The sequence below is a fragment of the Mytilus californianus genome, unplaced genomic scaffold, assembly GCF_021869535.1.
Source record: "Mytilus californianus isolate M0D057914Y unplaced genomic scaffold, xbMytCali1.0.p SCAF_8, whole genome shotgun sequence".
NCBI classification, from domain to species: Eukaryota; Metazoa; Mollusca; class Bivalvia; order Mytilida; family Mytilidae; genus Mytilus; species Mytilus californianus.
The window spans coordinates 23248839-23275148 of NW_026262734.1; the positions used below are offsets into that span (position 1 = coordinate 23248839).

The 26310-nt window shown below is 32.7% G+C and overlaps 1 protein-coding gene across 1 annotated transcript in view; it reads left to right on the forward strand.

Annotated features, from left to right (window-relative positions):
* The first annotated feature begins 23581 nt into the window (after positions 1 to 23581).
* Positions 23582 to 26310, forward strand: part of LOC127711952 (nitric oxide synthase, inducible-like) — a 40052-nt gene continuing 37323 nt past the window's right edge. The window contains exon 1 of the mRNA XM_052218107.1: positions 23582 to 23596. Within this exon, the coding sequence (XP_052074067.1) occupies positions 23582 to 23596 (15 nt within the window). The remainder of the gene's footprint in view (positions 23597 to 26310) is intronic.

Genomic DNA, 26310 nt, shown 5'->3' on the forward strand with positions numbered 1-26310 from the left:
CATGGGACAAAATAAAATCCTATGATTCAAATTATAAATATACAGTAAATAAATGTGTATGTTACAATGAATTCTGTTTGGTAGTAAATTGTTTTAAGATGAATCTTTTTAGTTGAATATCTTTTTTTTCCTTGGAAATGTTAATGCAATTATATTGTTCTATAACTGTTCAAAACTAAACTTTTAAACAACAAAGCAGATAATGTAAGTATCAATATATGTTTATTTCTGAATTCTAGAACACTTTTTTGAAACACAATTTTTTCCCATTTGAAATCAATGAAAACTCTATTAATAGGCTAAACATACTAGTAGCTTTTTACATAAATCTATTTTTTTTTTCAGGATATCCCTCCACCCAAAAAATTAATAGTTTCTTATCATCCAGCATTGTGTGATCGTAATGTATAGTCCACTTTTTTGCCATTCAGCACAGAACATTGTCATTATTGTGGTTTTAATATCTTTAGATATTTAATAGAACTGCAATTCATTGGCTGAGTGATGAAACTAATAACTGATCTGACTTTTGTCTTTGAATTTATTTTGGCCTTGTTTCTGTGTTTTCTCCTTCTATTCTCAGTGATGAATTCCAACCCTTCTGAAAAAGAACCAATAAAATTCGAAGTTATGGATAATAAAAAATTGTATACATACATGTAGCAAGAACATATGATTTTCAATAAAAATAGCTATGCGGTATGGATTTTACTGATTGTTGAAGGTTGTCCAGTGTCATCAGTTGCTAACCTCCTACATCCTTTGGTCTCTGATGGAGAGTTGTCAAATTAGCAATATACCACATCTTCCTATTCTAATATTATATAACAATCAATTTATGTATTCTTCTTTATAACATTTGGGTATTTTCCCCAGGTATATATATATAGATCAATGTTTAAACTTTAGGCAATTACAATAAAATTCCATTTTTCACAAGAATTTGCAATATATTATACAGAAAGCCAACAATAGAAACAGCACTTCTTTAAGCTTCTGAAGTTCTGAAAGAGTTCCACTTGTGTTTTATTTCAATTAGAAAATACATTGAACTCTTTGGACATGTTGGAAATTATAACATTGATACAAAAAATTATATTGGTTTTTTTTCTTATTTTTGTGTTGTTCGGTTGCTGTCTCATTTTTATATATGGTTATACATATATCCTAAATCTTCTTTTTTATATACTTAATCATTAATACACAATGTAGTATAAATGGGATATTTTTTATTTTGATAATCTCAAAACATTATTATTCTATCAAATAACTTATTTCCAAGTTCACAAAACACCAATGTGTCAGATATTAATTTTAAGACATGTATAAACATGATCAACAAGCAGTTGACAGGATGTCATGCAAAAATCTCACTAATATTAAACTTTCACAAAAACTCCATACTCAGCGAGTACTATTAAAGTTCTTAGTACAGGACAAATTCCTAGTACAGGACACAATGCCTGGCAAACGCTAGCATGTGTCAATGTCTAGTCAATCATGTAATCAGGCTCAAAATCTTAGTTTGGCACTGAATTTAAAAATTCACCACATAATGAACATGTGCATGAAATTCAACTTCATGGTAAGCTATGTACCTTAACCTAAAACTTTAACCTAAGAATGTACTATAATTTCACATTATGACATTTCTATGTTCAGTGATCCATAAATTCAGGGTAAAAACAGTAAATGTGGTGTTTAATGTATACACAAGAGTGCACACACTGAAATGTTGCGCCTTCTTTACTAATCATTGATATCATGTTGATAGTCCTAAATATAAAGCTATTGCATACAGTATAAGAAAAACAGACCAAAACACAAAAAATTAACTATAACTACTGAACCATGAAAATGAGGTCAAGGTCAGATGACACCTGCCAGTTGGTCATGTACACCTTACAGTCCTTCCATACACCGAATATACTAGACCTATTGCTTATAGTATCAGAGATATGGACTTGACCACCAAAACTTAACCTTAAATATAAAAAAGAAGATGTGGTATGATTGCCAATGAGACAACAACTCTACACAAGAGACCAAATTACACAGAAATTAACAACTATAGGTCACCGTACGGCCTTCAACAATGAGCAAAGCCCATACCGCACAGTCAGCTATAAAAGGCCCGAAATGACAATGTAAAACAATTCAAACGAAAAACTAACGGCCTAATTTATGTACAAAAAATGAACGAAAAACAAATATGTAACACATAAACAAACGACAACCACTGAATTACAGGCTCCTGACTTAGGACAGGCACATACATACAGAATGTGGCAGGGTTAAACATGTTAGCTGGATCCAAACCCTCCCCCCAACCTGGGACAGTGGTGTAACAGTACAACATAAGAACGAACAATAATAAAATGCTCGCTTCTTATTTTTATATGACACCTTGTAGTCATTCCATACACCAACAAGTAGACATATGCTTATAATATCTGATAAAATCAATAAAATGCTCCGCTGGGGCGCAGCTTGATACGACCGCATAGGTCGAACCCTGAACACTTGGGGCAAGTATGGACACAACATTCAAGCTTGATACAGCTCTGAATTTGGATTGTGATTAAATATTTGACACAGCATAGGTAACTGACACAGAATGAATGTGGTCTAAGAACTTAAAACATTTTAATTTACCTATTCAAACCATATCATAATTATTTGCTTTTATATATAAATCAGAAATAACCAATTTAAAATGGAAAATTTTAAAGAAAAAAAAAGGAAACCCCCCCCCCAAAATTTTTTGAACCCCCTTATGATTCATCACCCCAAAACTCAATAACAGCCTTCCCTTTGAGGTATGGTACCTTGCAGTACAATTTCAGAGAGAATCATACACTTGAACACAAGTTATTGTCTGGAAACTAGAAAAATGCATGTTTTTTTGGCAACTTTTTGACCCCAAATTCCTAAACGTTTAGGGCAATTACCCCCAAACTCAAACCCAGCTTTCACTTTGTGATATGGAACCTGGTAGTACAATTTCATTAAGATCCATACACTTACACACAAGTTATTGTCCTGAAACTAGAAAAATGCTTGTTTTTTGCCCCTTTTTGGCCCCTAATTCCTAAAATTTTGAGGCAATTACCCCCAAAATCAATCCCAGCCTTCCCTTAGTGGTATGGTACCTTGCAGTACAATTTCAGAGAGATCCATACACTTGAACAAAAGTTATTGTCTGGAAACTAGAAAAATGCTTATTTTTGGCCCCTTTTTCCTAAACGTTTTGGGCAATTACCCCCAAACTCAATTCCAGCTTTCTCTTTGTGATATGGAACCTTGAAGTACAAATTCAGAAAGATCCATACACTTACACACAAGTTATTGTCATGAAACTAGAAAAATGCTTGTTTTTTGCCCCTTTTTTGGCCCCTAATTCCTAATATTTTGAGGCAATTACCCCCCAAAATCAATCCCAGCATTCCCTTTGTGATATGGAACCTTGTGGTACAATGTCAGAGATCCATACACTAACACACAAGTTATGTCTGGAAGTTACAAAAATGCTTATTTTTGGCCCCTTTTTGGACCCTAATTCCTTAACTGTTGGTACCATAACCCCCAAAATCAATACCAACCTTTCTTTTGTGGTATTGAACCTTATGGTAAAATTTCATAGAGATCCATTCACTTACACTAAAGTTAGAGTGCGAAAACCAATGTGGCTTCGGACGAAAACGACACCGACGACGACGCCAACATCATACCAATATACGACCGCAAAAAAAATCAGTTGAAAGAGGCTTAACTCATCAGATGGATAAAAATACAAATACTACAAGTACAAGTGGATGTGGCCGGGTACTTGTACATCCAAACAACAAAAAGACACTAAGTACAGATCTGAGAGTACTCGCAGTTACTGACAGCTAGTACAAAGCCACTAACAACTAATAAAAAAAATCATGCATCTAAGACTAAGTTCTTGTTCACTGATCCATGAAATGAGGTCTAGGTCAAGTGAAAACTCTCTGACGAGCATGAGGACCTTGCAAGGTACGCACATACCAAATATAGTTATCCTATTACTCAAAATATGAGAGAAATTAACATTACAAAAAATCTGCTTTTTTTTCAAGTAGTCACTGAACCATGAAAATGAGGTCAAGGACAATGGACATGTTTCAGACAGAATTCGTATCATGAGGAATCTATATACAAAGTATGAAGCATCCAGGTCTTCCACCTTCTAAAATATAAAGCTTTTAGGAAGTTAGCTAACGCCCACTGCTAACGCCACCACCGTAGCCGCCACCGGATCACTATCCCTATGTCGAGCTTTCTGCGACAAAAGTTGCAGGCTCGACAAAAATACATGAACATTTAAAAGTACTAAATTTAGAGTATATACATGTAAAACCACAAGTTACTAACTGAAGTTCATGGTGAACTGTAACCAAAAACTTAAAGTGAATACAATTTAGAGAAAGACAGATGGATGCACAAACACTATCATAACAGAGCATAAAACTTACCAAATAAGATGTTTTATATTTATCCTTCAGAAGCAGGAAAACTGAAGTGTTTCTTTTCTTTCTCTGCCCTCCAGGATATAAACTTCAAATTCATTCATGCAAAATATGAAAATCTGCAAAAGTAGGACCTTGTACCGCAGCTTATCCACATTTTGACTTTTGAACTGCATTGTTCTTTTCATCTTGCTGGCAACCTAAACATAAAAAAAAATGATAAACACATAATTCTGGATTAACTTTCTGTATTTATTTTTGTTGGTACAAACTATTTTTTCCAACTTTAAACTAAATCTGCCTCTGCTTTAAAAATCAACTGAAAACCATGTATTTATCTTAATTGAAAACAATTTCTTGAGTTTTTCTCATTTGTATCACCCTGTTATTATATATAAATTTTATTTTTGTCCCTTTTTAAAAATAGGAATGGTTCAAATTCCTCAATAATCATGATAATTCAAGTCAGTCAATTAAAAATGTATGAATAAATTATTTAACCTGTATACTATTAATATCAATATATTTCATTTTTGATAAAAACTAGGCTCTGTGTTAAGACCATACCTTGACCTATAATGGTTTACTTTTATAAATTGTGTGACTTGGATGGAGAGTTGTCTCATTGGCACTCATACCACATCTTCCTATATCTACAAACAGATTCTATGGGCGAGCAGACATTATACCCTGGATTGGTTTTAAAAAAAGCATACGACTTAGATGTACCATAAGCATGGAAAAACAATTCAGCAGTCAGTTTCACAAAAAAACTTACAAATAATATTGATAGTAATTAAGTCATGTACAATACAGTATACTTACGATAAATTGTAAGTTTTTTTTTTGTAAAACCGACTCAAGTATACTTATAATCAATCTTAAGAGCTAAGTATTAAGTATTATTCATCTTTTGGATAATTTGTTGGTTTATTTCATGAATATACAGTGGCAGATCCAGAACTTTTCATAAGGGAGGGCCGGCTCCAGTCATGCTTCAGTGATCCCTATATAATCAACCAAATTTTTCCCAAGAAAGCCACCACCCCCCCCCCCCCCCCCCCCCCACCCCGGATCAGCCTATGATATATGTTTATATATCTCTCTGATATGCCATTTCAAATCAAATGTGTATTAAATAAAACTTTACACTAGAAAAGTAATAGATAGTTACTCATTTGGGAAACCTACAAGTTCACAGCATGCCGGTGCCTGTGACTGTGTTCAAAGTGGTGGGTTTTCACCCTCGTTGTATTGCGGAATAACGATTTAGGCAAATTGAGAAAAACATCATGTCTGTGGTTGATAATAGTGTGTGTGTGCATTAATTTAATTTTCTATACCTTCTTATTTAATATTTTTCCAATTTTGAGTACTGACGGCAAGTGTTGTAACCATTGTCTTGAGACCAATGTGCTATTTACAAGTGCGATCGAGAAATGCAGGGGAAAGAAACTTATCAATTATGTTTATTCTTAAGACAAAACTGAGCCGCCGTAAAAATGAACCGTGTCGAGGAGGTTACTGACACGTAATAGGGCAGAGACATATTTACACATATGTGTATATATGTCTCTGTAATAGGGTCATCCCTCGAGAACATTAACTAGTACATTGAAAGTTTACTATGCAGTCAGTATCCCGAAAAAAAAACGTATGGATGCAAAACGCTTAGTGGTTTCGGCTGACTACTAATACGTGCACTTTGTCTAAAAAATATCCTGGCAGCGTCAAAGTTGAAGTCAGGATCTTGGGGGGGGGGGGGAGGGGGAGGGGGGGGGTCTTCTTTTTTTTTTTTTTTGCTATATTTCTACAAACTTACACTTTTTGATCATCTCTTTCCTCATATTTTAGCATTAATTTTCATTATTCTTTAATCTTTATTGTTTGCCCGTTATTCTCTATTCTGTTAACCCCCATCCATACTTAAGCTTTCGGTAGTTTATTTTATCCTATTTCTGTCTAAATACATTATTTATCACAAAACAAAAACTTACTAAATATTTTTTTATGAAGTCCTCACCAGTTGCGGATCCAAAAAATGTCATAAGGAGGCACTAACTGTCATGCATAAAGAGGGGGCCCGCTTCATTCATTCTCTAAATAATCGACCAATTTTTTTCCAAAAAAGGGGCGGCCCCCCCCCCCCCCCCCATGCCCTCACCTTAATCCACCTCTAAACCCTTCCCACTTCGTATCCTTGAATTCAGATTCAAGATCTCTCTGACAAAAGTAAGTAAGTAAGTCACATTTGCTTATATCAGGTTTTTGACTTGAACTGGCGGATAGTTGTTTCATTACCAATCGTACCACATCTCCTTATTTATATATATACGAAAGCTTTATTCATATTTTTTGGTGTATTGATGAATATGTAAAGATGCAGCAATTGTAATACATTTTAAAATACAGCACAAGAGATGCAGATTATATAAAACCAATCTCACTATACAAATCCTTGATAAAACTTATAAGTCGAAGACATACTGACAAACGCCATGGCAAAAACTTAAAAAACGACCAAATGACGTACAACAGTATATAAAACTTGACCATAGCATTTAAAACACATAAGAAGCACCCAGACAGTCAAACAGAAATTAAAAGAATAAATAATTTGTAAAGATTTTCAACTAGGCCTACAGCTATATTTTCTTATCGGCTAAACATAGGTTCTGGTATTATGTGATAAGTCATTTTTTCATGCAGACCCAGTTTTATTGATACCTTGAACTTAAAGTGGTTTTATGCATATCAGCCCAGATTATGTGTGTAATTTTATTGAACAATTCAACAATACACGTTCTAAACAGGTTAAATTCAATTTAAAAATTTACAAATTCAGATCTACTGGTATTCAACACCCAATTACTTACCTGCTGTATATTGCTAACTTTGATTGTATATTGTCAATCCCTCCACATCGTGAATACGCCATGCGAGGTGTTGGATAAGTTTGATATAGGGTGGCGGCTTCGAAGCGTAGAAAAAAATCCAGGTAAATGAAAGTGTAAAATTGTGTTGTTGAAAATTTTAAGTACTATAAATTCCTAAATTTGTACTTAACTCCGTTCTACGGGTAACATGGTTGTTTGATATGAAAATAGGATAAAAAGCATCCGGAAAAATTAATTATCACGTTATAAGTATTCGTAAATGGATATGAAAAAACTTAACAAGGAATAAGTATTGGTAAACGGACAGAAAGTCGCAGGACAAAGGTTTAGATTAATTATTTTACAATTGTTTAAATATATGAGAGAAAGTTCTTGACGAATTGACTTTATTTATAGATAAATGTATTTAGTTGAGGAAATGATTAATTCGCCTTCAAATAATTTTTTTTTATCAATAACTGATAAAAAGGAGACATTTTTGACAGCATGACTTCAGTTAATTACCAAACCACTTTTGCAGATTGTTTTCTTAACAATCATTGTTCATATTAATATTCAAAAATAAATTTTGTTTACAAGTCCGTTTCCTTTTAAAAATGTTTCAGAAAAATACTGAAACGTTTTTAAAATTAAGTTTATTCAAAGAAAAAAATATCCCAAAACTGAATCGTGACTTTTTACTTGTTACTTTTTGTTGTACGTTCTAAGTGTCAATCCTAGCAAACAAAAATTTGGAAATAAAATCGATTACAATGTAATTTTATAGAAGGAAAAAGGGGGGTTAATTAACAAATTATTACTATACTCACATACTTCTAAAAAGATTTGCATTTGTAAGCGGTCTATAGATAATGTTAAATTATTTCAGGAGTTTCAATTAATTTAGGAGAAAAAAAAGATTATAAACAGTTTAGTTTTCAAAGCCTACTACTACAAAAAATAGTGATTCTTTTTGTAGATATGGTACTTCAGTTTCGACTCAAAATTTCCTATTGTAATTGTTAGATGCCAAATATTTAGGAGAAGATTGTATTTGTACTTTATGTAATTGTGGTGATATTGGCGACGCGATTCATTATATTATAGCAAGGATTTGTAAAAATCCTTGATTATAGAATGTTCGGCAATAGACGAAAGTAGACAAACCCTATTTAAACGGGGTTTTGATCTCCAAGGACGCCACATTTTACATCGAATAAGATCTATATTTGTTAACGTTTTCAAATGAAATAACTTGAATTGAAAATTTCCCGACTATGTGAAGATTTCTTATATTTCTAAATGGCTTCAATTATTACATACAAAACGAAAAATTTATTTAACTTTTTTTTGTAAAAACAATATTCGTGTATTTTTATATTTTTTCCAAGGAAACGTTTTTTGTTTGTTTGTTTGCAAAGTTTACTTGTATGTGTTTATAACCATCACCAATCAGTCCTAATTATTAAAGATCAAACGTTGTAATCAAAATGATGATTGGTATTGAATATGATCATCGGTCATGCATGACGTATCCCAAATAACTTCTCTAATGTTGGTTTGATTTTATCAAAACCAAAATTATAAGATCAAATATTAAATAATCTATCGAATGTATACCCTCAACGCTCACTAAAACATATATACATGTCCTGAGTGACTTTTTATGTCCTGTCTGCACTCAGGAGGTCCTTAGCGGTTTTTAGACGTACCGTTAATTTACAGGCATATATTTGAAGCTGTTCTTAATTATGTACATTATCTATAGGTATACATGTATCAGACAAAAAGACTTTCCAATGAACTTAGTTCTAGTTATCTTAGTTCCTAGTCACAGGCACTTGTCTCAGAAAAAAAATGCCCTATATACTTTTAATGTTATATTAAGCAGGGACTTTCTATACTAAGTTAGTATAGAAAGTCCCTGTATTAAGGTATATAGGAAACAAAATTCTGAGACAAGTGCCTGTGGTCCTAGTGTGAAATAAATCCACTGGGAATTGGCCTTTTTAAACACATCTATATATACGTTTTCTCAAGGGTTTGTACATGTAAAGTGAAATTATGTTTACTCAATGCGTAGTTACATAAGTTTATTTGCTACTTTTTTCTTCTTTATTTTATATAAATGATTTTTTTTTTTAAATTTTAACATTTTTTTCTTCGAAAGAATTGTAGTGTTGCAATAGGGAATGGACACAGATACTTAACTACATTTAACGAAAAAAAAATTGTGTAATGTCATCAATCTGTATTACACATAGACAGGATGTTCTCTAGAAAACTGTGGTATTTCTAATATGTTATACACACCCCAGGGTACACGCACTGTCGTAATGGAAAATTACTGCATGCTTTAATTACCTGTAATCAGCCATGCAACAAATCAGTTGACTGACCATGTCATTACAGTTTAAAAAGTTTTTCCTCAGATCAAAACGGAATATTCATTTTAACTTTAAAATTTAAAACTTTAAAAATTAAACTTTGATATAATTATGACGTTAAAGAATTTAACAATTTAATAATCGGATTTTCCCAAAGATTAAGATACAATTATATTTATTATTCTGGGACTGACAGATATATCACAGGCACTTGTATCAGAATTTTCTTCCTATATACTTTTATTAAAGTATATAGGATTTTTTTTTCTGAGACAAGTGCCTGTGAGATATATACATGCATAAGTCCCAGACATATATAATTGTAAATCAAAATGATTTACATAATTACTGGGAAATAATATAATGTTTCAGTTATGTTGATGTCACAAATACACATGAATTATTTGATGATGCATGCTGGAATTTCTTATCTAACTGCATGACGGTGACCACAGACATATATATATATATCCATTTACTAATTCTATAATTTCTTGAGAGAAAAAATCAGGAGGGAAGTCAGAGGGAAGTGAAACAAACATTTTAAGCTTTTATTAAAAATTGTTGGGAAAACAATAAAATACGACACTGAGTTTTGAAAAAAAAGTTTATGATTGGTCTTAATTTTTTTTTTTAATAAAGATAGAAACAATTTTTTGTCCCAAGAAAAAAAAACAATGCCCCCTTTTTAGCCAAACCGACACACGCCGATGAATGAAGAATTCCAAGTAGGGTCACAAGGTCACATTTTAAAACTTTTTCAGTCGCCCAGTCTCAAAAAGCAATTTTGACTGGCATTGTTTTCAGTCGAATTATGTTTTTGCAGGTCAGGTTGCAAAGTGGCAGGTCGCGATCGGATTTGACAATGTCAAGTTGACAACGGTCCTAAAAAATATCCGAAAAAACGTTGAATCAAACGATATGAACCTACGCAGTTTTATATTATAAGACTGACACACACCAGTGTGCTAACTGTGCTGGGTGAGGTGCTGTAACTTGATATACATGTATCATTAAGTTACAGTACTGTTAGGATTTGCCTGCCTTTTTACAGGGTCTTTCTATACTAACTGTTAGTATAGACTGCCCCTGGCTTGAAAGTATGGTTCTCTGCTCATCAACGGGTGCGTGATTAGCAATTTAAATATCTTGTAGCAGTAAAATACCTCCGGGGGGGGGATGGGCACTTCAATACTTAATTGATAGGGGGTGTCGCTGGGGTTCTGTTACCCCACCCTATTCATATAATTTAGATCTTAAAAATGTATTATACCTTTTCATATATTGCGAGGGTAAAATTGTAACCTTTTCCCATATTGGTTGGTTTTCGTGGGGTGTGTTGCAAAAGTGGAATATTTAAGGCTAAGATTCTGTATGTAATGTTTACTTACGGCGAGACTTTCGGCTGTGAAAAAATGACAGGGCTTTTCATATACAAGTAATTGGAACTTTATCGACCTCATCATATATTTCTGATAGTTTTCCCCACCTATTCCCATATTTTCAAGCTGGAAAAAGTGACCTATTCCAGCGGCACGTCATATCACCTTGTATATAGGAAGTGCCCCCCCCCCCCCCCGAGTACAATACACAAATGTATAATACCTTAATTCAGGAGCACAGTCTGTCTTTACCGTAGATAACTTCGAGATTAATATGTAAGTTTACTTTGCTAATCGATGTTCCTGTAATTCAGATTTAAATTTATTTGTGAGACCCCCGTCACTATTTATATTCACTCAAAGAAAGGGGTTCTCCGTTACTGGGAAAATCCAAGGACGTATTGTGTTAGTTATACCAGAGACATATATATGTGTATATATGTCTCTGGTTATACGTCCTTGGAAAATCTTATCTGATTCAGGATCAATTTATCGGTTACACTCCCCTATCACCAGTGAGTCTTTGTGAACTGACATTCTGAAAAAGGTATATTGTTGACTATCAATTTGCATGATTAGTTACAGATGTCGACTCGGACTACTGCAGAAGACAATAATTCAGTTCACTGATTTAGATTGAATAGTGGTTCGGTTAATCAGGAACATATATGTTAGATATACTGTTCCCAGGGTTAATCCCCTCTTCCCCAAACAAGTAAGAATTAGGTTACATCTTTTGGTAGTCCAAATAATTATGACGTCTAGCAAGGCTATTTTATTTTTTTTATGCCCCCGCCGTAGCGGTGGGGGCATTAAGTTTTACCCTTGTCCGTCTGTACGTACATACGTCCGTACGTCCCAAAATTGGTTTCCGTTCTCTAACTTGAGTTTGCCTCAACCAAATGTTAAAGTAAAAACTTATACACAATGCTTATTACCACAAAACACAGATCAAGTTTGAATTTTGGTGGCGTCACTTTAACCGTTCTAGAGTTATGCCCCTTTATAAATGGAAAAATTGCAAAATTTTTAGTTTCCGTCCTCTAACTTAAGTTTGCCTCAACCAAATGTTATGAAACTTATACACAATGCTTATTACCACAAAACACAGATCAAGTTTGAATTTTGGTGGCGTCACTTTAACCCGTTCTAGAGTCATGCCCCTTTATAAATGGAAAAATTGCAAAATTTTTATTTTCTTCTAAATATCAAGTAATTTTTAAAATTGGAATGATCTCCCTTTGTCCATTATTATAGTTGAATCAACTACAATCAATGCTTTATACAATGCAATGTTTAATTTTGACTTCCACTGATAAAACACAGATCAAGTTGAATTTGGGTAGTGTCACTTTAACCATTATTGAGTTATGCCCCTTTATAAATTGAACAATTGCAAATTTTTAGTTTCCATTCTGTAACTTAAGTTTGCCTCAACCAATCATTATGAAACCTATACCCAATATTCATTACCACAAAACTAAGATCAAGTACAAATTTTTTGTTTCCGTTTTCTAACTTTAGTTTGCCTCTACCAAATGTTATGAAACTTATACACAAATAACACAATGCTTATTACTACATAATACAGATTAAGTACGAAATAGGTGGCGACAAATTACCATTCTTGAGTAATGTCCCTTTATAAACATAAAAATTGCTGAATTTTTCGTTTCCGTTCTCTAACTTTAGTTTGTCTCAACCAAATGTTATAAAACTTATACACAACCGTTCTAGAGATATGCGTGTTTACAAATAGAAAAATTGCTGAATTTTTAGTTTCTGTTCTCTACTTAAGTTAGCCTCAACCAAATGTTATGAGACTTACACACAATGCTTATTACCACAAAACTCAGATCAAGTTCAAATTTGGGTAGCGTCACTTTTACCGTTCTTCTGTTATGTCCCTTTATAATTTTTCTATCTATCTATCTTCATATTTCCGCACTCAGTCACAACTTTGACTATTACGTGCCCAGAAAAAAGTTAAAATAGCCTTGCAAGACGTCATAATTATTTGGACTAATCTTTTGGCAAATATGGTCGTACCACAGGGGTTTTCTATCCTTACGAACACTGAAAAACTTACCAGGCCAGGTGATAAAAAATCTGTCTCCCCTTTTTATCCCACCAGAAAATCAAAAGGTTGTCTCCTTACACCTACATGACAAAAACATATACAAATATGGTATCATTGCCAATGTGACGGCTCTTCATCAGAAACTTAAACCGTAGAAGTTAACAACTATATAGGTCACCGTACAGATTTCAACAATGGGCTAAAAAGCCAAACTGCGTAATAAGCTACAAAAGGCTAAAATAGATAGACAATATCTGACAAGGGTAGAAATGTTCAGAATGTTGAAAAAAAAATCTACTGTCCATTTGCATCAAAACTAGCAGCTGACTCATAGGAGTTGCCTTAAATACAGATTTTAACCATTTTTTTTCTTCTTCATATTTCTTGAATTTGCCTTTTTATCTCGAAAACTGTAATAATTAAAGAGAAACTTAAATCTTATTAATAAGTTATTGCTTTTCAATGATGATTTTGATCCAGTTTTTGCAAAAACTTGGAAACTGTAAATCTTGGGTAAACTCCTTATATTATACTGCCTGGTCTCGTGGTAGCGTGTTCACCTCACGTGCAGAAGGTTGTTTATTTTGAACCCAAGCAGGTAAAACCAAAGACTTTAAAGTTGGTATTTGCTGCTTCTCCCCTAAGCACGCAGTATTATTAAGGAGTAAGAGCAAATACTGGTTTGTTCAGAGTCAGAATAATGTGTCAAGGTAAGGTGACAAGTCTCTCTGAGAACTAGTGTAAGAGATAAATTGTCTGGTCAGACAAATATAACTAGTATAAAAAGTCCATGGGTACAGAATTTACTAGTATATTTAGTCCGATGTCAGTAATTTATGTCCCCAGACTAATTTTCCTAGTCCATGACATCACTATTCCTAGGTAATAACATGAATAAGGCCCCTATATTTGGTGAATGGAATGATTGTGAGATGCACAGTCTGTCTGGCATGTTTTATATGACCTTGACCTCATTTTCATGGTTCATTGGTCAATGAAAAGTTTGCATTGTTTTGTCAGTTTATCATATGCTTTAAGCAACAGGTAAATTATATTTGGCGGATGTAACAATTGTAAGGTGTGCATGTCTGTCTGGCAGATTCATATAACCATGATCGCATTTTATGGTTCTTTGGTCAATGCTAAGTTTTCTTAGTTTTTTATACGGTCATATATTGGTATGACGTTGGCATTGTCGTCGTCCAAAGACACATTGGTTTTCGCACTCTAACTTTAGTTTAAGTGAATGGATCTCTATGAAATTTTACCATAAGGATTGATTTTGGGGGTTATGGTACCAACAGTTAAGGAATTAGGGGCCAAAAAGGGGCAAAAAATAAGCATTTTTGTAACTTCCAGACATAACTTGTGTGTTAGTGTATGGATCTCTCTGACATTGTACCACAAGGTTCCATATCACACAGGGAATGCTGGGATTGATTTTGGGGGTAATTGCCTCAAAATATTAGGAATAAGGGGCAAAAAAAGGGGCAAAAAACAAGAATTTTTCTAGTTTCATGACAATAACTTGTGTGTAAGTGTATGGATCTTTCTGAAATTGTACTACAAGGTTTCATATTATAAAGGAAAAGCTGGAATTGAGTTTGGGGGTAATTGCCCAAAACGTTTAGGAATAAGGGGCCAAAAAGGGGCCAAAAATAAGCATTTTTCTAGTTTCCAGACAATAACTTGTGTTCAAGTGTAAGGATCTCTCTGAAATTGTACTGCAAGGTAACATACCACAAAGGGAAGGCTGGGATTGATTTTGGGGGCAATTGCTTTAAAATTTTAGGAATTAGGGGCCAAAAAAGGGGCAAAAAACAAGAATTTTTCTAGTTTCATGACAATAACTTGTGTGTAAGTGTATGGATCTTTCTGAAATTGTACTACAAGGTTCCATATCACAAAGGGAAAGCTGGAATTGAGTTTGGGGGTAATTGCTCGAAATGTTTAGCAAAAAGGGGCCAAAAATAAGCATTTTTCTAGTTTCCAGACAATAACTTGTGTTCAAGTGTATGGATCTCTCTGAAATTGTACTGCAAGGTACCATACACAAAGGGAAGGCTGGGATTGATTTTGGAGGTAATTGCCTCAAAATTTTAGGAATAAGGGGCCAAAAAGGGGCAAAAAACAAGCATTTTTCTAGTTTCAGGACAATAACTTGTGTGTAAGTGTATGGATCTTTATGAAATTGTACTACTAGGTTCCATATCACAAAGGGAAAGCTGGGTTTGAGTTTGGGGGTAATTGCCTTAAACGTTTAGGAATTTGGGGCCAAAAAGGGGCAAAAAAAACAAGCATTTTTCTAGTTTCCAGACAATAACTTGTGTATAAGTGTATGGATCTCTGAAATTGTACTGCAAGGTACCATACCACAAAGGGAAGGCTGGGATTGAGTTTGGGGTGATGAATCATAAGGGGGTTCAAAAAATTGGGGGGGGGGATTTTTTTTCCCCTTTTTTTCCTTTTTTTTTCTTTAAAATTTTCCATTTTGAATTGGTTATTTCTGATTTATATATAAAAGCAAATAATAATGATATGGTTTGAATAGGTAAATTAAAAATTTTTAAGTTCTTAGACCACATTCATTCTGTGTCAGAAACCTATGCTGTTTCAAATATTTAATCACAATCCAAATTCAGTGCTGTATCAAGCTTGAATGTTGTGTCCATACTTGCCCGAACTGTTCAGGGTTCGACCTCTGTGGTCATATCAAGCTGCGCCCAGCGGAGCATTTTATTCATTTTATCAGATATTATAAGCATATGTCTACTTGTTGGTGTATGGAATGACTACAAGGTGTCATATAAAAATAAGAAGATGTCTGTCTGCCAAGTTTAATATTACTGTGACCTCATTTTCATAGAATATTGATAATATCAAGCAAAAATGATGAGCAAGACCAGATACAATTGATCCAAAATTGTCAGTTGCCTACTCATTATGTAATAGTAGTTATTGTCATTAAATGATAATGTTTACCCTTTTATGTGTAGGGCAAGAAAATTAAAGATAAAGGGAAACTATAAACAAAAGAAATTATCAACAAAAATAGATTTACAGACGTCAACAAAGCATAAATGGTAAGTCCACTTCTATAAAAGTTATTGCCCTTGAATAATGATTATTATGAAAATAAGATGTGGTATGATAAATGAGAAAACTATCCACCAGAGTTCAATTAAGTGGATGTAAGCAATGCAATTACTTATTAGAGGCCAATGATGACCTGTAAATAATGACAGGCAAAATATGGCAGGGTTGATATAAAAATAAGAAGCGGTACGATTGCCAATGAGACTTTTCTCCAATAGAGATCAAATGACATTAAATTTAACAAAATTAGTTCACTGTACAGTCTTCGACAATGAGCAAACCCTATACTGCATAGTAGTCCATAAAAGGCCATGAAATAACAAATGTAAAACAATTCAATAAGGGCATGGCGTCATTTAAAAAGGGCATGGTGTCTATCCATGCTAAACATGCTTGGGGGAAACACCATAAAGGTGAAAGCTAAGTGCCTGATTTTTGCAAAAAACAATAAACAAAAAACAAATATGATATATAGCAACAATTGACAACCAATGAATAATAGACCCCTGACTTGGGACAGACACTTACAAAATGTGGCATGGTTTAACATGTTTGCTGGCGCCAAATCCTCCCCTTATTAAGGACAGTGGTGTAAGTGTCAGTTCAATATAAAAACTATAAAATCAGTTGAAAAGGGTTTTTTTCTGCTCTTGGGTCAGGTTATTTAAGGAATGACTATAATATTTTTTCTGTCTATGAAGAAATAACATAAAAAATGTGGTGCACACTGAATAACCTGCGTAGCGGGTTATTTTAAAGTGTGCACCACATTTTTTATGTTATTTCGAATAGACAGAAAAAATATTACAGTCATTTCTTATAATTTAATTCTAAATTCCATTTTAAACCGGAGTAAACCATGAAAAAACATTGATGACGTCACGGTCACATGACAAAATTATGTCTATGAGCTGATAAACAAAACAACGTCAGCCAATCAGAAGACATGTTACATCCAAAATTAAATTATTTTGATACATTCCCGTTTTCATTCTCAATTTTATTAACTCATTAGAATGCAACAAAGTAGAAAAACAGCTACCAAAAACACAGACCGGATGTGGCTGGAAATTTATTCTTTCCCTTTAACAGAAAAGACTCAACATACAGATCTATTAGTACTCACAGTTACTGACAGCTAATTCAAAGCAAATATCAACTAATAAAATAAACATTTAGTGAGCACCCAACCCACCCCTAACCTGGGACAGTGGTTTTAATAACAGCACAACATTTGAACAAACTGTAAACATTTGTTGCAATTGGCTTAACTCGAAAGACTGCAACAAGGCACAAAAAACAACTAATATGAAAACCATAGACACAAAGCACTGAAATAAGAGTTCTTACAATTTTAAATATTCAAATGAAATTTTTATCAAAATGTACGTAAACATGATAAAATAGCCATTTTATTGCTGTATTTCTCTTCATTTATAATTTTTGAGTTTTGTGTATTTGTAGGTCAGACATCTTGGTTTGCATGATCATCATTCAACAGGTCAATACTGAACAGAAAACTTAAAGTTGATATTTTTCTACATAGTGTGACTTTTTTATTAATTTGAAATGGAATGTGTTTTTTTTCCTACATAAGAAAGAGGAAATTTCAACATAATTACTATAAACAAAAAGGAGTCATATCATCATGATCATAGATGCTCAAGAACTTAATCATGTAAATGCAACAACGTAATTATCAATTGAAAGAAGGGAGGAATGAAAAAATATATTAGTATTTTGTTGTCCAAATGAACTTGCTTTGTCCACTCATTTAAATCGCTCCATCCAATAAAGATGTACGGAGGAAGATTTTTGAAGAACAGATTGCATAAATGTTTTGTCTTAGAATTGTAGGAATATTCTAGTGGATGAAATAATTTATTTACTTGACTCTTATATAGTGGACTGAATAATTGTTCATAGCAAGCTGAAACAAGAAAACTAAAACTTAACAGGAAAAGTGTTTATTTTATAAATTTACAAATATAAATGTAATATTATGAACACCACAAAGGAATAAGATTCAAATCATTTGCATATTCATGTATTGCAATGGAACTATAACAAAGAAAACTTTACCTCATGAAAAGAGTAAACTATTAACTGTGCTTTGTCAATTTATTCAGTCAGAATATGAAATATTTTTTTCAGTTCTATTTTTCATAATAAAACAAAGAAGACAAAGATTTCAAATCAATATTTTTTTCTTTTATTAAGACGTCATCATTTTATTTCAGTTAAAGGATTTTATTTTTTGACTTTAAATATTATTATATTTCCAAAATAATAATAATCTTTATTGTCATATAAACAAATTAAAAACATGTTTGTGACAAAATGAAAAAAAACAAAATACACTCATATATATATTATAAACTTTTTACTACCAAACAGAATTCATTGTAACATACACATTACTGTATATTTATAATTTGAATTCCATAGGATTTTATTTTGTCCCATGGGATATTAAAAATCCCATGGGATAATTATAGTCCCATGGGATTTTTTTTGTCCCATGGGACAACAAATATCCCATGGGACTACAATTATCCCATGGGACCCAAAAAAATCCCATGGGATTTAACCAAAATCCCATGGGATAATGGTCAATCCCATGGGATTTGCCTTATCCCATGGGATATTGAAAATCCCATGTTTTTCTAAATCAAATTACAAAATATATATAATAATAACAGCAGAAAAGCAATGAAATTATTGAATCCCATGTAATTTCGCACATTTTGGTTATTTACACGACACTGTAGGTCTAAGGAGAGGCGGCGGCGGATTTGCAAATGAGTGTTTTGCAAATTAAAAGTGTCCAGTGTTTATTTTACACTAAGACGTGCACATGACAGTAAAAAGCAAATGAGCAAATTTTGACTCATACATCGTGGCACTTAGTACATATATGTACACCAAGTAAGCAATAACCTTTATTGAAGTAGTGTCATCATGAGCTATGCAGATGATAAGGATGTCGATTGAAAAAGAAATGAGAACTCCTGACGCAGAGGTTTTTTTTTTTATCAATACAAATACTCTTTAATACTTTGGGGGACAATTTTTTAAGTCCTTAACATTTTATCATCAAATGTGTTTGTACATCAACAAATGGTGACATGCTGATATTTGGTATTTTTGCTCAACATCCATGGTTCGGTATTACAAACAACTCTTAAGCAATGAAAAATATGAAAATTAATAAAAATAAAAACCCATTTCAAAGAAAAGTTACATACATGTATATCTAAATAAAAATTCGTTTTGACGACATTTATAGAATATTTTAACATATTATCACAATTTAGTGCTTTAAAAAAGCAACTACCTTGATCTAGATATAGATTTGACGTTTTGTAAAGATTCCGGCGGGAACCGGGACAGGAGCGGGAAAAAATGGATATTCTCGGAATTTTTGTTGACCGATTATGTCTGGGAGTAAGGGGTGATTGAAGTGTGGAGTAGGGGGGATTGGGAGTAGAGGCGGGGTGGGGGTTGGAGTAGGGAAGTGGGAATCACGGATCCCCTTGTCATCCCCCTCTTATATAAAATACCATCGTTTTTTGTTTCATAATTCGTTTTATTATGGGTTCAATATAATTTGCATGCAACAAAGAACAGGAGTACCTTGATTAACGTCTGCTAACGTCTTTTGAAAAACATTCTGCTATCATATTTAGTTAAAAGAAACTATCCAGACATGCATATAATTGACGATATTTTCTTATTAAAATACCGCTAAGAATTTAAAAGAAAACAATGAATATTAGCGGGAGTTGAAATTTTCAAATAACAAAAACGTCCGCTATTTTCCAGACAAAGGTTTAAGATAATGAAAGGACTGTAGACTAGTTTTGTAAACTATAGACCGATGTACTTATAAATTAAATAAATATCCAGGTTGCATGTAAACGAAAGTCATATTTTTCCTTTAGAGTTTGTGCATTAAAATTTCACAGTGAAATCGACAAACAGAGATTACATAGGTTACGAAAGCACGGCCGTCACTCGGTTAACCGAGAGATTAGTCGGTTAATCTACCTGAGTATGCGGCTATATGGGCGGTTGGTCTGTTAATCGGGTCGGTAATACGTCTGTTAAGAGTAAAACGCACAATTTAATGTTAAACTCTGTTAAATATACAGATTTTTGGCATATTATAAGTAACAAATCAAAAAAAAGAAAAGTGTCTGCCAAAATGATATCTATCATAGAACATTTTCCAGCTGTAAAAACATTACATAGTCTGCTCAGTTTTCAGTAAAAATAAAAGGCGTCACCCAAGTATATGCTATTTATGCTTATACGCATAGCAATTTTTTGGATAAAAGGCGAAAAAAACATTTTTATATATCATTTAAAGGACACAAAATAGTACTTTTGTTCTAAAAAATAAATTGACATTAGTAAATATTTCATAATTGTAATATAACGTGAGTAATACCACATTTTAGTGAATATTAGGGGAATAAAGTCTGTTAATGGGTTGGACAATTTAAATTGTGTCAGTTAAGAGTTATTTAGCCACGACAATAGTTTTGCTACCTTTATATTTTCCCATTAAAAAAGTTAAGAATGAGATGTACTTGAGTAGAAAAAATGACAATACGGTGCAACAGTATCCTTCTAGTAAGAACATTTTTATTTTGACTTTCTTTGCATTTTATTGAAGGGTGTGTCACTTCAATATAGCGTGATATGGATTGGCCGCTGGAATATGCATGAATTTATTATTAACGTTTTCAATCAGCCTTATTTTTTGTGTCTGTTCAAAGTCTGCAACATCTATGAATCTGTCGTGTGTTGCAATGCAGCTGGTTAAATTCCATGCGTTTTCCGATATGCATTGTCTTTTCTACCTTTTGATCATTGTCATTTTCTGCCTAAGGAAATGTTTATACCAAGTAAGGAATATGACCGTTGTTTTCTATTCGTTAGCAAGACTTGGTTCTAAACAATAAATTGACATTTAATTTAGTAAGTTTTTTTCTATCAATATTTGTGTTGGGTGCTGATTAACTTTAATGTGTAACAAAAAGAATATTTCATTTTCCTGGAAATCACAACAAATATATAATATTAATTTTGTTTTTCGAGTAATGAGTATTTCCATTGTAAATTATTTACCCGACTAGCAGTCCGCAAACGTGCTTGTTTTTGTGTCAAGGTGGTGTAGAGAAAGGTTGATGTTGAAAGGTTTGTTTAATTTGTATGCAATTATAAACATATTTCAGTCCATTTGATAAAAAATGTTTAAAAGTGAAGACTAAATTTTGTATGTGTTACACATGGTATTATAATTTTAAATGTTTAATTTGAATTTTCCTCGATGTTTAATCACTACAAAGTAACTACCAATCGATATATCAGTACTTTATGGAAACTTTGTGGAAACTTTATGTGATAATCCAATGCAGTAATATCAGATACATCATTGGCAACATATCACCATATTTTATTGTAAATTATATGATATATGCGACCATTCTTGGAAAAAATTAATATTACTTTAATATTACACTTTTTGAAACCATTTTTATCAATTTTCAATTTCCATTGTCTAAATTTATGTTTCATTGTTCATGTGTTGTTTCCGTATATTTTAGCCACTCGTCTTAAGCATACCCATTTGTTCCGATAACACCCCATATAGCAATCAAATTATACTTTTATTGCCATTCATAACTCTCAACAGACCAAGTAACAGACCGGGTTTTATACATCCGACCCATTAACAGACCAGGTTTTTTAATAATAATTGATTTATGTCACCAAAATACAGATTTTCGTGTAGATTTTTCATATAATGATATTAATATGGTTAACAAACATAGTGTCTGTCTTTTTTCGATGTTCAAAATATTGCATGCAAGTAAATTCAACCAACTTGTCAATTTGTGTACATTTTGTGTGTGTAAAACGTGTATAAATTTATTGATGAGTAACCCGCCTTTTCATTTTATAGATCGAAGCTAGAAAAAAAATAATTACACCGCTGGATTCAGTACACTGAATTGTTTTGGCAGACATGAATAGTTTTTATGATAAAAATGAAATTATATTTAAAAAGTTATACAATGAAACATACTGACCTTAAGCTTGGAATCATTTTCTCGATAACATCTGATTAACAGACTTAAGCCAACCCGATTAACAGACCAACCGCCCATATACCATACTCGGGTAGATTAACCGACCAATCTCTCGGTTAACCGAGTGACGGCCGTGGAAAGTAGTCCCGTCAACATGGTCTATAAACAGGAGAAAGCAGTTTTCATTAATTCCCGGAAGTAATTTTTTGTAACTTAATAAGTAATTTATAAAATATGCATTATTTGCACGATTTAGCTTTGATGCTATTAACAAGGTTGATTTCGGCTACTTTTGGAATAATGGGCAAATACTACAGAAAAATGGGTCAAAAATAAATAATAGAGAATAATGGGGTACTAAACTATAAGGAATCGATAATAATGGGGTACTAAAATATAGAGAATAGAGAATAATGGACAATTACTAAACAAAAATGCACACGAAAAAAAAATAATAGAGAAAAACTAGGCCAAAAAAATAAAGAATAGAGAATAATGGAGTACAGTACTGAAATATAAAGAATAGAGAATAATGGACAAATACTACAGAAAAATGGGATAAATAAAGGGTAGAAATAAATTGGGTAAAAAAATAAAGAATAGAGAACAATGGGTAAAACATATATAGAATAGAGAAAAATGAAATCAAAAATTAGAAATTAACGAACACAGAAATGAAGGATCCTCCCCATGCAGACCCTCATTCCAGATATCCGTATAGTTCACTAAAGTTGGTATTATACTTTTATATTACAAATGTTTGTGAGTTGGGTGTTTAAAGAAATCTTTCTTGATTTGTATGAACTAAATAAGAAGAGTATATTTTGGAATTTCAAAGAGATACAATAGGTCTTTCAACAGACAGACATACTTAAATTGCGGCTTTCGCAATCTAGTCTGTCTTTAAATGATTATCAAGAACCTTTTATATCAGAAAATAATATCAATAAATATTCACTGGATCCGAATCCCTTAAAGAATTTGTTTAATTGATGACTTTTTACTAATTATTGCAACTTTTCATGAATAATACACTTTATAACCGCCAATTACGCATTCAATTTGCCGACAATATCTTGACAGGCCTTTCTCTTCAGTGCGTTGAAGTTGACGTCTCCCCGTCCCCCTTTGCTGCACCGAATGAAGTCTTTTCATTCTCGAGAACGATGGAGAAGACAAGGGTCTGTTCTTTGGTGTCCCACAAGGTTCTCTGTTTTGAGTTTCCGATGGAGTTGTCGTCTACCCATTTAAAAAAAATGAATAACCGGAGAATATATCCGAGCACTCAGTATGAGAACTATTCAGGTATCAATTGAAGATTTAAAACCGAGAGGTCTGGCATTGCAGTCATAAAAATTTCGAGCACGATTGAATTTCTCAGACTCAGAAATCAACTTTTACCGTGAAAAATAATTCCCCCGATAATCATGGTAGAATTTTGTAATTTTTACACAGATATAATCAAGTAGGTTTCTGTTTTATGTCTGTGAATTTCTAAACTGAACTTCTAAAAATCAAGCAGCAAGAGAGTATCATACCCAGATCTTCATGTAGGGATTTTTTATGTGACCTCTTTTTCGGGAAACAGTTGTTATGGTCTCATCGACATTAACCCCACATCACGTTTCTTATTTGATTCCTTTGTCATACTTTACTCTTAGGGAGCTACAATTTTGATTTTTATGGGGGGAAGGGGGTAGGATGAAATTAAAAGAAAAGGCAGGACAGGAGTTTTGAGTAAAAAAAAGGCAGGATGAGCAACTTTGCAAAAATAAAAGTCAGGATAAACTAATAAAAAAAAAATGCAGTACCGAAAAGAGTGAAAAATAAAAAGGCAGGACAGAGATTACAACTAAAAATGCAGGACAAAATCGAGTTTAATGGGCTAAAAAATGATATTTTATCAGAGTTTAGGCTAGTCCTTTACATTCAATTAAACCAAAGTAATTAAAATGTGTATGCACATCTACAAATATAGTTACATGCTGATAGTTGGTATTGTTGTTCAACATCTATTGGTCCTGTATTACAAACAATTCTTAAACAATAAAAAGATATGAACATTAATACAAATTAAAATCCATTTCAAAGAATAGTTAAATACATGTATATCTAAATAGAAATTTGTTTTGACGACATTTTACAGGATAGAGAAAAATGAAATAAAAAATTAACGAACACAGAAATAAAGTTCACTAAAATTGGTATCATACTTTTATATTACAAATGTTTGACTACGTTTGGGAGTTTTATGTTAAAAAAAAATCAGATTTGTGTAAACTAAATAAGAAGAGTATATTTTGGAATTTCGAAGAAATACAATAAGTCTTTCAACAGACAGACATACATTGTACTTAAATTGCCGCTTCCACAATCTAGTCTGTCTTTAAATGATTATCAAGTAGAAATGACGTTCGCTGTATCTATTCCATTGATCAAGAAATCAATTAAAATTATAATTGATGCGCGATTGCGTTTGATCTGCGCTGTAAGTGGATCGGGTTTTAGCATATGATGGTTTAACCTGTGTGTTGTGTTTCAATTGACAAGAGTCAAATGCAGTAACCTCTTTAACAAAAAGAAATAATTATTGCTGTATCGTTCACTCATTATTCATGGGTACATTCAATGAAGAATTTGAATAGTTGGCATGACGAAATAGTTGTCCATTACACAATAATTGATTACTAAAAAGACTGGTAACGTATTTCCTAAATGTGACCTTTTTATTTTATAAATGTGTTCCATAACAGTTACGAATCTCTGGATTTTACATACTATGATATGAGTACTGCCTATGGTTAATAGAGAGAATTTTTCTTCTTATTCTACCTAGCATATATATGGCCTGAACTCAAAAGTGTGTAAACCCACTGCAACAATGAGCAAATACTGTTAACTAGAGGCTCTAAAGTGCCTGTGTCGCTCACCTTGGTCTATGTGCATATTCAACAAAGGACACTCTCCTACATTATAGAAGAGAATATTGTTCACGACAAAAATCTCTGTTTTGTTGATCTTGTATTGCTGATCATTTATTCTTTTTAGTTTCTCTCTATCTTCTTTTTAGTTTTTTCTCAAAACACAAAAGAGGGCAAACAAAATTCTCATTTAAGGGCAATCACTCCTATAAAGAGTGACAGTCTACTAATAATATCAGCAAAATTTGACTTGTTAGTAGACCTTGACTTGCTGATCATTTTTGTGATTTAAAGTGTCTATTTATCATAATTTTTATCATATAAGGAAAAATGCAAAAAAAAAAAATGGTGAAAATCGTCATTAATGGACAATAACTCCAATAAGGAGTCGTCGGACAATTTCCTCTGAATCGTCTTCATTGTAGTTCTTGTCTTGCTGGTCATTTTTGCTTATTTAATTTTTTATCTATCTATTATAATTTTTTAGATATAAGGCAAAAATGCAAAAAAATGGTAAAAATCGTCATCAAAGGGCAATAATTCTAATAAGGAGTCGACTGACGATTTCAACCATGCAGACTTATTTGTAGAACTTGTATAGCTGATCATTTTTGTATTTTAAATTTTCTCTGTATCTATTATAGTTTTCAAAATAATAGGCAAAAATGAAAAAAAAGTTAAAATTTGTCATTTAAGGGCAATAACTCCAATAAGAAGTCGTCTGACAGTTTTGACGTATATGGGCAATTGGTAGAGCTCACATTCTGAACATTTCTGCCCTTGTCAGATTTTCTCTATATATAACGGTTTTCAAAATAGTAGAAAAAACTTGCATTTTACCCATGTAACCATGGCATGTTGGTTGGCAGGCGGGGTCATCGGACACATTTTTAAAACTAGATACCCCAATAATGATTGTGGCCAAGTTTGGTTTTGGTTAAACTTGGCCCAGTAGTTTCGTAGGAGAAGATTTT